At 39.9% G+C, this 12,688-nt stretch overlaps 1 protein-coding gene across 2 annotated transcripts in view; it reads right to left on the bottom strand.

The window, feature by feature from the left end:
• Positions 1–10,174, bottom strand: part of LOC114151680 (alpha-tectorin-like) — a 47,289-nt gene extending 37,115 nt beyond the window's left edge. The window contains exons 1-14 of one of the 2 annotated variants that reach the window (XM_028029025.1): positions 10,058–10,174; positions 9,283–9,396; positions 9,015–9,076; positions 8,216–8,275; positions 7,636–7,683; positions 7,093–7,116; positions 6,389–6,504; positions 6,000–6,278; positions 5,801–5,896; positions 5,511–5,676; positions 3,698–4,098; positions 3,035–3,611; positions 2,266–2,849; positions 54–606 (exon numbers count right to left, since the gene is read on the bottom strand). In XM_028029025.1, coding sequence (XP_027884826.1) covers positions 54–606; positions 2,266–2,849; positions 3,035–3,611; positions 3,698–4,098; positions 5,511–5,676; positions 5,801–5,896; positions 6,000–6,278; positions 6,389–6,504; positions 7,093–7,116; positions 7,636–7,683; positions 8,216–8,275; positions 9,015–9,076; positions 9,283–9,314 — 2,998 coding nt within the window. In that variant the 5' untranslated portion in view covers positions 9,315–9,396; positions 10,058–10,174. The remainder of the gene's footprint in view (positions 1–53; positions 607–2,265; positions 2,850–3,034; positions 3,612–3,697; positions 4,099–5,510; positions 5,677–5,800; positions 5,897–5,999; positions 6,279–6,388; positions 6,505–7,092; positions 7,117–7,635; positions 7,684–8,215; positions 8,276–9,014; positions 9,077–9,282; positions 9,397–10,057) is intronic. The other variant, XM_028029026.1, reaches the window with a different exon arrangement.
• Between the last annotated feature and the right edge of the window lie 2,514 nt (positions 10,175–12,688).

Below are 12,688 nucleotides of genomic sequence, written 5' to 3'. Positions count from 1 at the left end.
ATTAATGTATTCATTTCAAAGGCATCTCTATCAAACGTGGTTCTACAACTTACCACAGCCAGCTGCATTCCTCCACTGTCCCAGGGACACACCGTTATGTTGACACATCAGTGCATAATCTCGGAGGACCTCACACAGCGTTGATGCTGGATCTCTGGAGCCTTGGAGGATTTCTACACATGCATTTACCTGCTGCCATGGGTTCACTGCAGCCCAGCATGATCTAAATGGTCCAATGTGTGAAGTAAGAACTCCACAGTACTCACTGGAACTGAAATTGGTTACAGAATTACGAGGTCTGTTTTCCACACAGTGATCTGCCAGGGAGCCATCTCGCCAACTGTCCCCAAACATCTGGGAGTCACTGACTAGAGTACCATTGGGTGTACGGAAGTCGTCATTCTGGTCAGCATTGTAATTTCCACAAAGTCCACCTAATAAACCACTGTAGACACCTGGTGCAGTGACACGCACAAAATGAGGCCAAACAGTCTGCAGAGTTACACCAAAGGCTGTGCGAAGGATGACACTGTGAGTGCTGCTTTGGAAGATGCGGATTCTGTTGGATCCAGAGCTGAATGGCAGTCTGGTCAGTTGGCCATCAACCTTTAAGAAAATTTTCAAAATATGTAAAAAGGTTTTCGTGTGGACATTCAAAGTATTTCAAAAAGCACGAAGTCATCAAATTTTGCCTTTATTATCACTTGAGAAAGTTATTCTGATCAAACAAAGGTTGAAGATCAGTCCACAGAGTAATCGAACAACATGTAATATGTAAATAATGTTTTAAAAAGACGTTTTACAAACATAGTTACACCAAGATCTAACACCATATTCACCCCTCCTTAGAAGCATTTATTTTCAGAGTTTTTTTGTTTGTTTGTTTGTTTTTTTGCACATGGTAACCATCATTAAATGTTAATCTTCCAACTTTGGTCAAAAGCCTTTCCCAAAATTGGTAGCAAAATCTGAAATATGTATTTCTGCAGCAAACCTTTGAATCTGGCTGTACTAAAATGCAAACAATTAAATTCACATTGTGGAAATTATGATAATCCCAAGTCCTGGTTATAATGTGTGCAGACCAAAATCTTAAAGTTATGCTATTTTGACATTTGCTTAGTGTGTGAAAACATTAGTTGGGGCCTGTGTTGGGGTCAGTGACTGACTTGCCTCCATGCAATTCCATGCATTTTGAAATCGCCGTCATGCCCACAAATATCGATATCAAACTCGGTCATGACATTGATACGCATACCTGCTCCAGTAAAATGTTTTCAAAATTCCGCTAGGGCTTACAGTTTTCTATCAAGGTGCTTCAGAGCAAAATCACTTGCCAGGGTAACTGATGCTCTCAGCCATTAATTTTCATACTTTTCTGAAACATTTCAGACCTCCGCACACACCATCTGTCTCTCATCACTGTTATTACTGTGAGTGAGGTAGAGATATGAATCGCGGTACTATCGGAGAAGACAAATAGCCCTGTGATACGCTTCAAACGGTTTTCGAATATGTATCACAGTTCCCGAACAGGAAGGAGTAGTTCGGACTGCTTTTTTCATAAAAACTGACTGGGTGTCTCACAAAGATAGAATTTTTTCTCCTCCTCTCTGTCTCACACACACATGACAGTAACAGAGGATTGATAACCATAGCAACAGAACACAGGAGGGGATTGGCTGCTGGATAGGACTAGCCGCAATATTCCCCTCAGGTTAGTGCACCGCCTATGGCGGTGCAATAATATAAGCTTGCATTATCTTTTTCTCTCAGGTTAGGGCACTCTATTGCGCAGCATTGCATTAGCATTATCTTTTTACCTTAATTACACTATTAGCTATTTTTCTTACATATTAGCCATGTTTAGTATACTGAATGGAGACAGTCAATTGCAGACAACATGCTAGTGATGCCCCACATGCTACTGACAGTATTCATGTTACCATTAGCATGAATACCATTACCATTTTGGCTAATTTTAGCTGATTCAATAATTTTAACATACTTAATAGTGCACATCCAGGTTAGTTAACATTCTTGTGATTCTCCACATGCTATTGATTATATTGCAGCTTTCTTTAGCATTGATGCTAATTTTTAGCATCAGAACGCTGGGTCCAAACAAAAGGTCACACTTTGGCAGGCCCTGGTTAAATTTCTGCAGGAATTTTCTAGTTTTCCGTAATACTGTTCAAACAAAACTGAAGTTCCATTTCATTTTATGTTATTTACTTATTCTGTAGAAAATTATTTGTCACTCACCTTAACAGTGCTACTACTTGCCATCTCGATAGCAACTTGTGTTCCCTCTGCCTCAAACTTTAGGACATTGGAGAAACCCTGAGACCCCTGTGGAACTTTTTCCACAGTGACCAAGAAGTGCGAGTGATCAGATGATCCCATAACTTTGGCAAGGGTCAGGCGACATGCTCCTGGGTACTGGTACATCACTCCATCAAATGTATGATATGATCCTGGTCCTCTTATCCAACATGTTGCAAAGCTGTTTGGTCTGCACCCTCTTACTCCATCCTCCACCCTGCAGGACTCATGTTGGCCACAGCTGTGAGAGCTGCAAGTCATGGAGCCATAGCTGCATGTACAGCGCCTCCTACAGTCTGCATCCAGTATGACAGTTTCTCCTGAGCGGTAGTAGTGACCCTCAAAGCTGCAGCCACAGTCAGAATGAGGGACACAGACCCCTCCACTCAGGAGGTAGCCAGAATTGCAGATACAGCTCTCTTGGTTTGGGAGGGGGCAGTTGTTGGTGGAATTGGGGTTGACACATGTAGATGGACATCCTGTACCCTGGGCCTCAAAGTGGCTATTGGCTGGGCAGGGGATTTCTAAACACAAGAAACATACTGTATATATTTGACCTTTTGCACGGGAGCTGCAATGGAAATTTCGTTGAATTCTGTTCAATGACAATAAATGCTATCTATCTATCTATCTATCTATTTATTCTCAAACTCTCAATATTTAACATCACTTAAATTTCAAAATAATTGTGACTGACTGGCAGACATACCACAGAAGCCAGAACTCCGCCAGCTTTGTGGCTGGATCCCATTTTGTTGACACTGGCTTGAGTAGACAATTAGGGCTTGGCATAGAATGGGTTGATACCCTCCACTGACACAGAGATCATACACACAGCTGTCCACAAAAGATCTAGGAGGAAGTTGTTGATGGCATGCAGCAAACGGTCCAGTGCTGTTCTCAAGAATACCACAGTGGGCAGAGTTTCTGTACAGTGCTGTCTGAGCTGCTGTGCAGCCAGCACAGGCCAGACCTGAACAATGAGGATCACAGCCAGGCTCATCATCTCCAGATATTTTCCAGCTGTTGGCAAAAACCACATCAGAGCTCACCACTTCACCCTGACGGGTTCGAAAGTCATCTCCAGGGTTATTGTTGAAGTTTCCACAGAGCCCACATGTGCTATTTTGGTAAGTGTAGGGCAAACTGATTCGGACATATAAAAACCTGTCATAAGACACCATCAGGCCAAAGTCAGTGCTGATGATCACAGAGAAACCTGACTGATAAACCTGGATAGAGCCGTTTCTGAGGAAAAACGGAGTTGATACAAAGCTTCCATTGACCTGTAAGGATAGCAACAAAAATTACAAATTTAAACAAAACACAAGATGCAGGGTCTATATTACAGAACGTAAGAGGGTCCTTTTACCTTGGCCTGACTTTGATGTCCTTTAACCAGCTCGATATTTTCATCATAAACAAAGACTTTGACCAGTACTGTCCATGAAACACGAGTGCTGCCCTGATGCCCGTTCTTCCCCTCCACTCTGTAGTAGGGCAGTCCGTTCTGACTCTGCTCTGACAGAACGTAAGTGCATGTGCCTTGAAAGTGAAACACTGAGTTATCGAAGGTGTAGTAATGTGGATCTCCACTGACGGTGCAGGTTTGTCTTTGCACTGTCTGACAGGAGTACTGAAAGGCAGCTGGCCGACAGATTTGGGAGAAGGAGCAGGGATTGTTGGAGCATTGCAGCCCTGCTGTGGTGCAGATGCATTTCTGTGCACAGGTGCTGTCACTCCAGAAAGAGTCACCAAGTTGAACAGGTTGACCTTTAAATAAAAATGGAAGAAGAGTCATTTAATTATTTTGATCATATCCTGTAAACTGCAATAATGTTGAAATAACTTCAGTTTGAATTCATTTGTAATGTTTCTAACATTGCAGTTTGGAAGATCTGCCAAATGATGGTGTAAGGATTTTGTTTTCTCTGTGTTGATTTGAGTTTTTCTGTGTGTTTATTTTGGGTTTCTGTGTCTTTTGAGTTTCCGTGTTGTCCTGTCTACCCCTTGATTGTTCCCAGGTGTGTCTCATTCCGTGATTACCCTCTGTGTATTTAATGCCACCTGTGTTTCTGTGTCTTTGTCAATTCTGTCTCATCCTGTCAAACATTGTATGGATTAATGAAAAGTTGCTACCAATGGTGAGCCTTAGCCTTTCAGCTGATACTGTGCTACCTGGAATTTTGGATTATTTGTGCATTTTTTCATTAAATCATCACAATTTCTCTCAGCTACTGGGTCCTCTGCATCTGCCTCACCACTTCACACTGCAGTTCATGACACAAGGAACCAACCTCACGTAACTATGGTGAGGTGCGCAAAAAGAAATACATCATTATGGATCCAGCACGTTGGGAAGAAAGAAAAACAACAATAAGAGACTATGTTGAGATTGTGGCGGAACCATATTTTGCGTATGGACCCCTCGGGGTCGCCATCAGGCTTTTCCTGGTGCTGGAGGACTGGTCCGCCTATCTCCCGTCCCTGGGGTTGGTGGAGCTGCAATAGGAGGCAGAGTGGGAACGCCAGACAGCTCCAGCTGTCATGGCTGGCGACCCTCTGCCTCCAAAGCCGGATATCCCTTTCTTCTGCTCCGCCAGCCCAGCTCCAGCCTCTCCATTGTCTCCGGAACCAGCAACCCTCCAGCCTCAGCTTTGGCCACGTCTCCAGGCCCTGCCACACCTCTAGTTGCTGCAGCAGACTCTCACTGGGGTGTGGTCCATCCGAGTGAGTGGGCCATTCGCCCCTGTAAGTGGGTTCTCCGCCCCTGTAAGTGGGTGCTCTCCCTCTCCCTGTAATCCTCCTGAGCCCTCAAGTGGTCCCTCAACACGCCCTAGTGCCTCCTTGTCACCCCCCAGGGATTCCTTGTCGCCTCACAGTGGCCCCTCCGAGTCTCCGCCTCCCAGAACCCCTTCCGAGCCCTCTGCCAGCCCCCTGCTCCTCCTTAGACGCAGCTGCGCCAACATCCTGTCCTGTTTATCCGTTGATTTGCCTCACCACTTCACACTGCAGTTCATGACAGATGGGAATAAAGAGGAAAAATGAACCTGGAGAACTGTTTAGAGTTTGGTGCACGTTCATTAGCCCTACTCTCCCATGAGATACAGACTATTGTTCTTTATTTCTCTGGTACATGTACTCATTATTATAAAGAAGTTCCTTTGGTGACTTTGTGTTCTTACCACTGAAATTGCAGTCTATTGATCCATGATCGACACGGAAGGCCCATTGACCAGGTACATTGACATTACTGCCAAGACGAAAAGTTGAGTTAGGTCCAGTTGCGTTTGTGGAGAATGATCCAGGGATGGTGAAGTGGTGAGAGGAACTGATTGTGTCATATCCACCCTAGATATGACATGTGAACAGATAAATAATGTAATTGATATTTCAGATAAATGTACATTTGCTGGAATCAAGAGAAAGCAAATAAAACATATAATTATAGTATACATTCATCTGAACATCTAACCTGTACAGACTTTGATGTGGAGGCTATTGACCCATAATTCATCAGTACAAATGAATAATGGCCATTGGTAGTCAAGACTGCCTGAAGGGTTGTTTGCTGGGGAAAACAAATATATTTATTGAGAATAAATTTAAAGATTAGCTAAAGTTTTTCTATTTATACATTAAATATGTTTCAGCTGTTAAAACATATCACTTACTGTCCCACTTTTTGGATAATAGGCAACTTCATGCCATGTTGCTATGAAGATCCAGTTGGCCTGAAAGTTAAGACCTGGGAAGTATCTATTGATGTCCTGTGTAACTTGTTGGACAAGAGAGCCGCTGGTGTTCTGAACATAGTAGATATTACCATTGTCTCTGTTGTCTAAATCAGCCCAGAACGGAGCAATGATGTCTCTGGTTCCATTCATCGGAAATTGTTGAGGAGTATAATTTGACAATGGTGCATCAAAGGTCAGATGTCTGTTGTCGTTCACCTGAAAAGAAATACATAAATTGGGTTTCACTATTTATAAACTTTTAAAATTTTGTCATGATGATTACAGTAAGAAGGAAAGTGATTAGAAGAAGCAGTCTGGTAACATACGTAAATCTGAGAGTAAGACTGCCCAAAATAGTTAAAGGTTTGTAGGAGTTTAATGGGAGGTGAGCTCTCATCATCTGTTCCAGATCTCATTGTTCCACCAACTGGGTAGAGGGGTCCTAGAAAGTACAAGAGAGATCACCTGATTAAATTAGACTCTTTTTGTGGATAACATCATGCTAAAAATGAAAAACAGAGATTTTCGTGAACATCACACTACAATAACTAATTTAAAAACAATAAGACCTGTTTGATGTGTGCGGAAAGGTCTAGACCAGGGGTCTGTAAGTTGGTTCTCCGCCCCTGTAAGTGGGTGCTCTCCCTCTCCCTGTAATCCTCCTGAGCCCTCAAGTGGTCCCTCAACACGCCCTAGTGCCTCCTTGTCACCCCCCAGGGATTCCTTGTCGCCTCACAGTGGCCCCTCCGAGTCTCCGCCTCCCAGAACCCCTTCCGAGACCTCTGCCAGGCCCCTGCTCCTCCTTAGACGCAGCTGCACCAACATCCTGTCCTGTTTACCCGTTGATTTGCCTCACCACTTCACACTGCAGTTGGGGAAACTTATATCGTTACTCCAGTTGGAATGATATAATATTCCCATGTAATGTGTAAGTACTCTTATTTATCAATTAACCAATTAATAAAAGCGAAAAAGGGACAAAAGTATTATAGAAGTAACGTCAGTGAATAGGTCTAAACGTTATGCTTATCTTGATCCTGAGTTGTCACTCCAGCTATGAAAAAACCCAGATTTCATTGAAGAGGAAGTTAAGAGAAATAAGGTCAATAAATATGACTTTATTTTGTTTGGCAATGCTTAAACCAGGGGTCAACGACCTTTGGAGGGGTGGAGGCTCGAAGTTAAAAAAGGGGCACATAGAACAAGAACTTAATGCACTGTACAACAACGTAGCAACAACCAATATTAATCAAAAATCTAATATTTAATTGGGTCACACTGTGTCATTGTGTCATCACATGGGGACAGTGCAAAGCAAATTTAGTCTCTGTTTTCCCGATAGGTATAAAGTTGCTGTGGGGGGTTTCTGATGCTGACAGTACTGGAGGGCTCTGTTGATCCAAGAGCATAGTTTTTAAACAGACCATAGGAGAAAAGGTCACTGAAATATGTTATAAAATAAGCAAATGTTTTGCTATTTTACTAAATAAACCCTAATGACATTTGACTGTTTAAAACTTGGCTGAAAAATCCTTTGAAGATTGAAAAAGCTCAGAATATGAGCATGACCTACCTGATCCAGAGGATGGATAGTTATCCACCAGTAGCATTTCTGAAGAACCTGACAGGGAGAAGAAACAAACAGGTGCATCATGGGTAATGTAGTGTTAAATGAAGGAATGGACATTTAACAGCATTATCAGACAGAAATGACTGTTGCTAAGACGGATATATATGAGCACCGTCGTTCACTAAACTGAACTATTTTGTGCTGCAGATCTTTAATTAAATGTTGCGGAATCAACTACCCAATCTTGTTTGATTGTTTTCACCGTAAAACTGGTAAGACTTAATATTAATGAATGTGTCTTAAAGCATCTGACAGCTTTATAACAGGTCTTACTTGTTCCACTTTACTTGACATAAGTGTTAATAATAATGACTGTTATTAAAGCATTATACAATGTAATAATACTTAATGGCATCTTTATAAATGGTCCTACTTTTTCCACTTTTTACTTGATGTAAAAGGAATTATTAATAACTCTGTTTTTAAAGCATTTGCTGTGTAATAAAACTTAATGAAATCTTTTTTATTGGTCCTACTTGTTCCACTCTATTTCAGGTAAGGGGAAATATTAAGTATGACTTACCTAATTCAGAGAAGTCACAGTCATCACCCAGCAGCAGATCTGAAGGACCTGCTGCTTTTCCTGACCAGGAAGAGAATCAAACAAGTCCGTCATGGGTAATGTAGTGTTGAATGAAGAGTCAGATGTTTAACTGCTATAATGAAGGAGATTGCTGATGCCATTACAGCAGAGAAAGTAAAGTGGAAAACTTTTCTAAATAATGTTAAATACACATAGTTAGTACTGTTGAAAGAGCCTGTCTTAGTTAACCCCTTAACCCACGCCGGAACGCCCACATGCCGTTTGTCTATGTGCTGATGCACAATTTTGAGTTCATTGCAAATTTTACACAGAAATGGTCAGACCCATTGGGTTTAAGTTACTTCTAATTCCCATCCGAGGGAGAGGAATTTCTTACTTTTACAATACTGCTGCCTCAGCATTACTTGATCTCAAGTTGTAGTCTCTGATGCCACTTGAGAACAACAGAAAGTCATATTTACCATAATTCATAAGTGCAAATATGGCAAATTTTCTTGCAAATATTATAATATTTGGAGGGACTAATCAATGTGGAAAGATGATAACTATTTAATTTTAAGAGATACTTATTAAATGCAGAGAAAGCTCTGAATTAATACTTTAAATAATTTGTTAATGGGTTTTATCAATACATGCTGGCACAACTGGCTCTTCAGAACATCATTTTGACATGGAACAAAATGTAAATGAGATTGACACCACTGACTTAAAGTTTTTACATCACTGTATAAATTAACATAGATGCATTCATTAAATATTGACTTCAGTAAGTACTTACCTATAGCTGACAGAAGCAGCACAAGAAGTATGATTTTACCTGCCATTTTGCAAAAATCAAACCTGATTTAAAGATACAAAAGGAAATGGATTATTGCAAAATCTGAATACATATTGATCGAGACACCCATCAGATTTTCTGGACAAAACAATGTTTTTTTACCCACAGTCAATTAAAACATTTATGAAATCAACTTTGCTTCCTGCAACAAAATGTTAGATAGAATTGTATTTATTGCAAAACAAACCAAAGAAAATACATCTTTTACCTTGTGTAAGTGCCTCTCTGGTGTGAAAACATCTCAAGTGACAACTTCAGGCTGTAGCTCGTCTTTATACAATGACTGCTGGCACAACCCCAATATTCTTTTTTTCCCAGTAAGCTGTTGGGAAAGAATGCAATACAGCTACTCCCTCATATTCATCACAGTTTGGGCAGGACGGTTAGCTCTTAGCCTAGAGCAGTGGTTCTCAAACTTTTTTCAGTGATGTACCCCCTTAAAAATATATTTTTAGTCAAGTACCCCCTGACACGGGCAAAACATTTTTGGAATAAAAAAGAGGTACAGTGCTGTAAATACCCTGTAAATACGGAATATAAAATTCAGTGCATGAACACACATTTATATTTTATTGAACTTTTTACAAAATAATTTTTCCCAAGACTTATTATGAGGAGCCTACTGATTTTTTAAAGATATTTTGAAAAGCTTCACGTACCCCCTGCAGTACCTCCACGTACCCCCAGGGGTACGCGTACCCCCATTTGAGAACCACTGGCCTAGAGGTTTGTAACCATAAATTTGGCTGTTTTATTGGATTCATTTTGCAACACAAAACTCAAAAAAACACAAAAGACAACAAAATGAAAGCCATTATTTCCTCTCGCTACAAACGGTTATTTCTAATTTGTCCACCGGATGGCAGAAAAAGACCACAAACAAACCACAAAGCACAACATCACAATCTTAACTCTTTACATTGTAATACATATATTAAACTGCACATGTATACAAATGCTGCAAGAATACTGATAAGACTTACTGTCATTCATTTACACGTAGTGATGGGTCCGGCAACACCGATGCGTCGGCGCATCCATCAAGCCCATAGACAAAAACCTCGTGTCGGCGCTGCTTTTGCTTTCAGTAAGTCACGTGACAGATACAGGAACGGTTTCGAAATGACACTGACGCGCCAAACTGTTTATAAGGAAGCGAATCAATCAGCGGGATGCATTTGGATGCATTTGCCAAAAATAATTCTTGATCTTTTACGGTACAGCGTCAACTATGGAGCCTCAAGGCAAACGGAAGGTTTTGTAGTTTGGGACCATTTTGATCTTACGTCAGAAAATAAGTTATTGGTTCTCACTTCGTTGTTGTTTCATCCGGTTCGTTTCAGTTTCTACTCGATCTGAATCCAAATTCAGCTGAAACTGACTTAGATTACTTTCATATTATATTCTGCACGTTAAGAGTTGCATATGTTTCTCCTTTTAAATTATACATTTCATAATTTTATTCTTAAATTATCCTCCATAAATAAAAATCTTTAGACAGAAAAAAAGGAAAATAAAGACAACCCCGCTATAAATAAATAAAAAAGACATTTCCAGCAAAACACATCCATAAAGATCTGCGTACAAAATAAATATAAAAGGAAAAATTACATTTATATGAACAATATAGAATGAAGTCGCAGATACACCTGGATAAACTCAGGTATTCAGCCATTCTACAAATTACTCAGTTTCTTTTTATAAACTATTTCATATAAATGTATTGTTTACTTAATTTTTTTCTACAGCAGGAGAAGTTGTGTCAAAAAAAAACCGGAACAGGCTAAATTTCGAAATGTTGGAAAAACTTATTTTTTAGAATGAACATTTGTGGGGGGGAAAAGGAAAGAAAAAAATAACGGTCCACAAGCATCCTCATTCCAAACACGTTCACTTTCATTTTCATCACTTGGTTCATGTTCACATTATTTATTGACTGTATCAAAGAATATCAAATATATTTTGAATTTAACTGAAGATATGACATAATACAATATATAATATACAACAAAATACAATGACTTAAATCTTATTGTATAGACTAAGTCATCAAATCAGTCTAACTACGTTGCCTGTAGGGATTTTTAATGTCCAGTAGGTGTCAGTGTTCAGTGACGCAGCATCGACACAGTTTTGCTATGGGCCGAAGCGATACATGACGCCTCATCACTATTTACACGCTCTCAGTCTCTTGTACAACAGCTCTGAACATCTCCAACTTCTTCAACTTTCTGCTTGTCTAACACTCTCATTGGCAGCTTGAGATTACTCAGAACCAATCACAGCAAACATTACTCAGGCGGCTTCGTGAGCTCTTAAAGTGCTACACACACTGTTATATTAATTAGTCCATTTTCAACAGTACCAATGCATATAATTAGATTATTAATATTTGGCTGATTGGTGGTTAGTGAGAGAAATGTCTGTTTTATCATTAATTTCCAGTTAGTTCCTTGAACATCACAATGGGTTTCTCTTTTTTCCCCTGAACTCCACATTTGCCTGACTTCAACCCAAAAGAGCACGGATGGCATGTGGTGCAATGTGAGATTCTTATCTTGTCTGTGAGTGAGACAAATCCGAAGCAATTGTGAGAAAACATGATTTTAATACGGACTGATGTCTCTACACCATGTTGAATCTGTGCCAGAAAAAGTTAAGGGAAACGAAAGCAAAGGTAAACCTAATCTGGGTCAGGCACTAAAAATTTGTATAACAGAACCACAAGTCAAGTCAAGTTTATTTGTGTGACACATTTCAGCAACATGGTTTTACTTTCACTTCAATTCAAAGTGAAGTGAAAGTAAAACCATCAGACAGTTATCAACTACATTTTGTCAAATGCCATCATCAAAATCATCAAGAAAATACACAACAAATATGTTGATCAATGTTCTGGTTACTACTAATCAAAAGCAACTCTAAACAGTCTTAATTTTAAAGGAACTCAGTGTTTCAGCTGTTTTGCAGTTTTCTGAAAACTTGTGGTGCATAGAAGCTGAATGCTACTTCTACATGTTTGGTTCTGGTTCTGGGGATGTAGAGCTGAGCAGTACCAGAACCAAAAGACATGAGAGGTCTGGAAGGCTGATACAAAAAATTTACTTCATTTGCTTTCCACATATGTAGAAGAAAACTTTATTGTCACAAAAAAAGCAAAGAGTCAAGGAGGAGACATTAGACCAGAGGCAGCAGCAGGACAATAATACAAAGTTTTCTCAGGTGAGGTAGGATTATAACCTGCTGAAAAAAAGACATGTACTACAGTTATAAACCAAGCAGGTATTTGTACAAGGTTATTCAATATTTCACTCCACAAAATGTTTTTCTACTGAAATATTGGTAGCACAGAGAGAAGGTCATATGTAGTTTATATTTAGACGTTTTTATTTGTAGATATTACTCGTGTTCCAAAAGGCTCATGACATAGTTCATTAAATTTTTATTCATCTTGATTACTTTTGCACATCTGTGCTGTCACATTTGACTAAAATGCCAGTGTGTTTAGTGTTGTGCTCCTTTCTGTGTTCATGCCGATAAATCATGAGGCTTCTTACTCCTTACCTGTCACTTTCTCTCCATTTTGTGTTCCAAGAAATAATTTACATATACGA

This window comes from Xiphophorus couchianus, chromosome 10 (assembly GCF_001444195.1).
Source record: "Xiphophorus couchianus chromosome 10, X_couchianus-1.0, whole genome shotgun sequence".
In the NCBI taxonomy this organism is placed as follows: Eukaryota; Metazoa; Chordata; class Actinopteri; order Cyprinodontiformes; family Poeciliidae; genus Xiphophorus; species Xiphophorus couchianus.
This window is presented reverse-complemented; position numbering and strand designations above follow the sequence as displayed.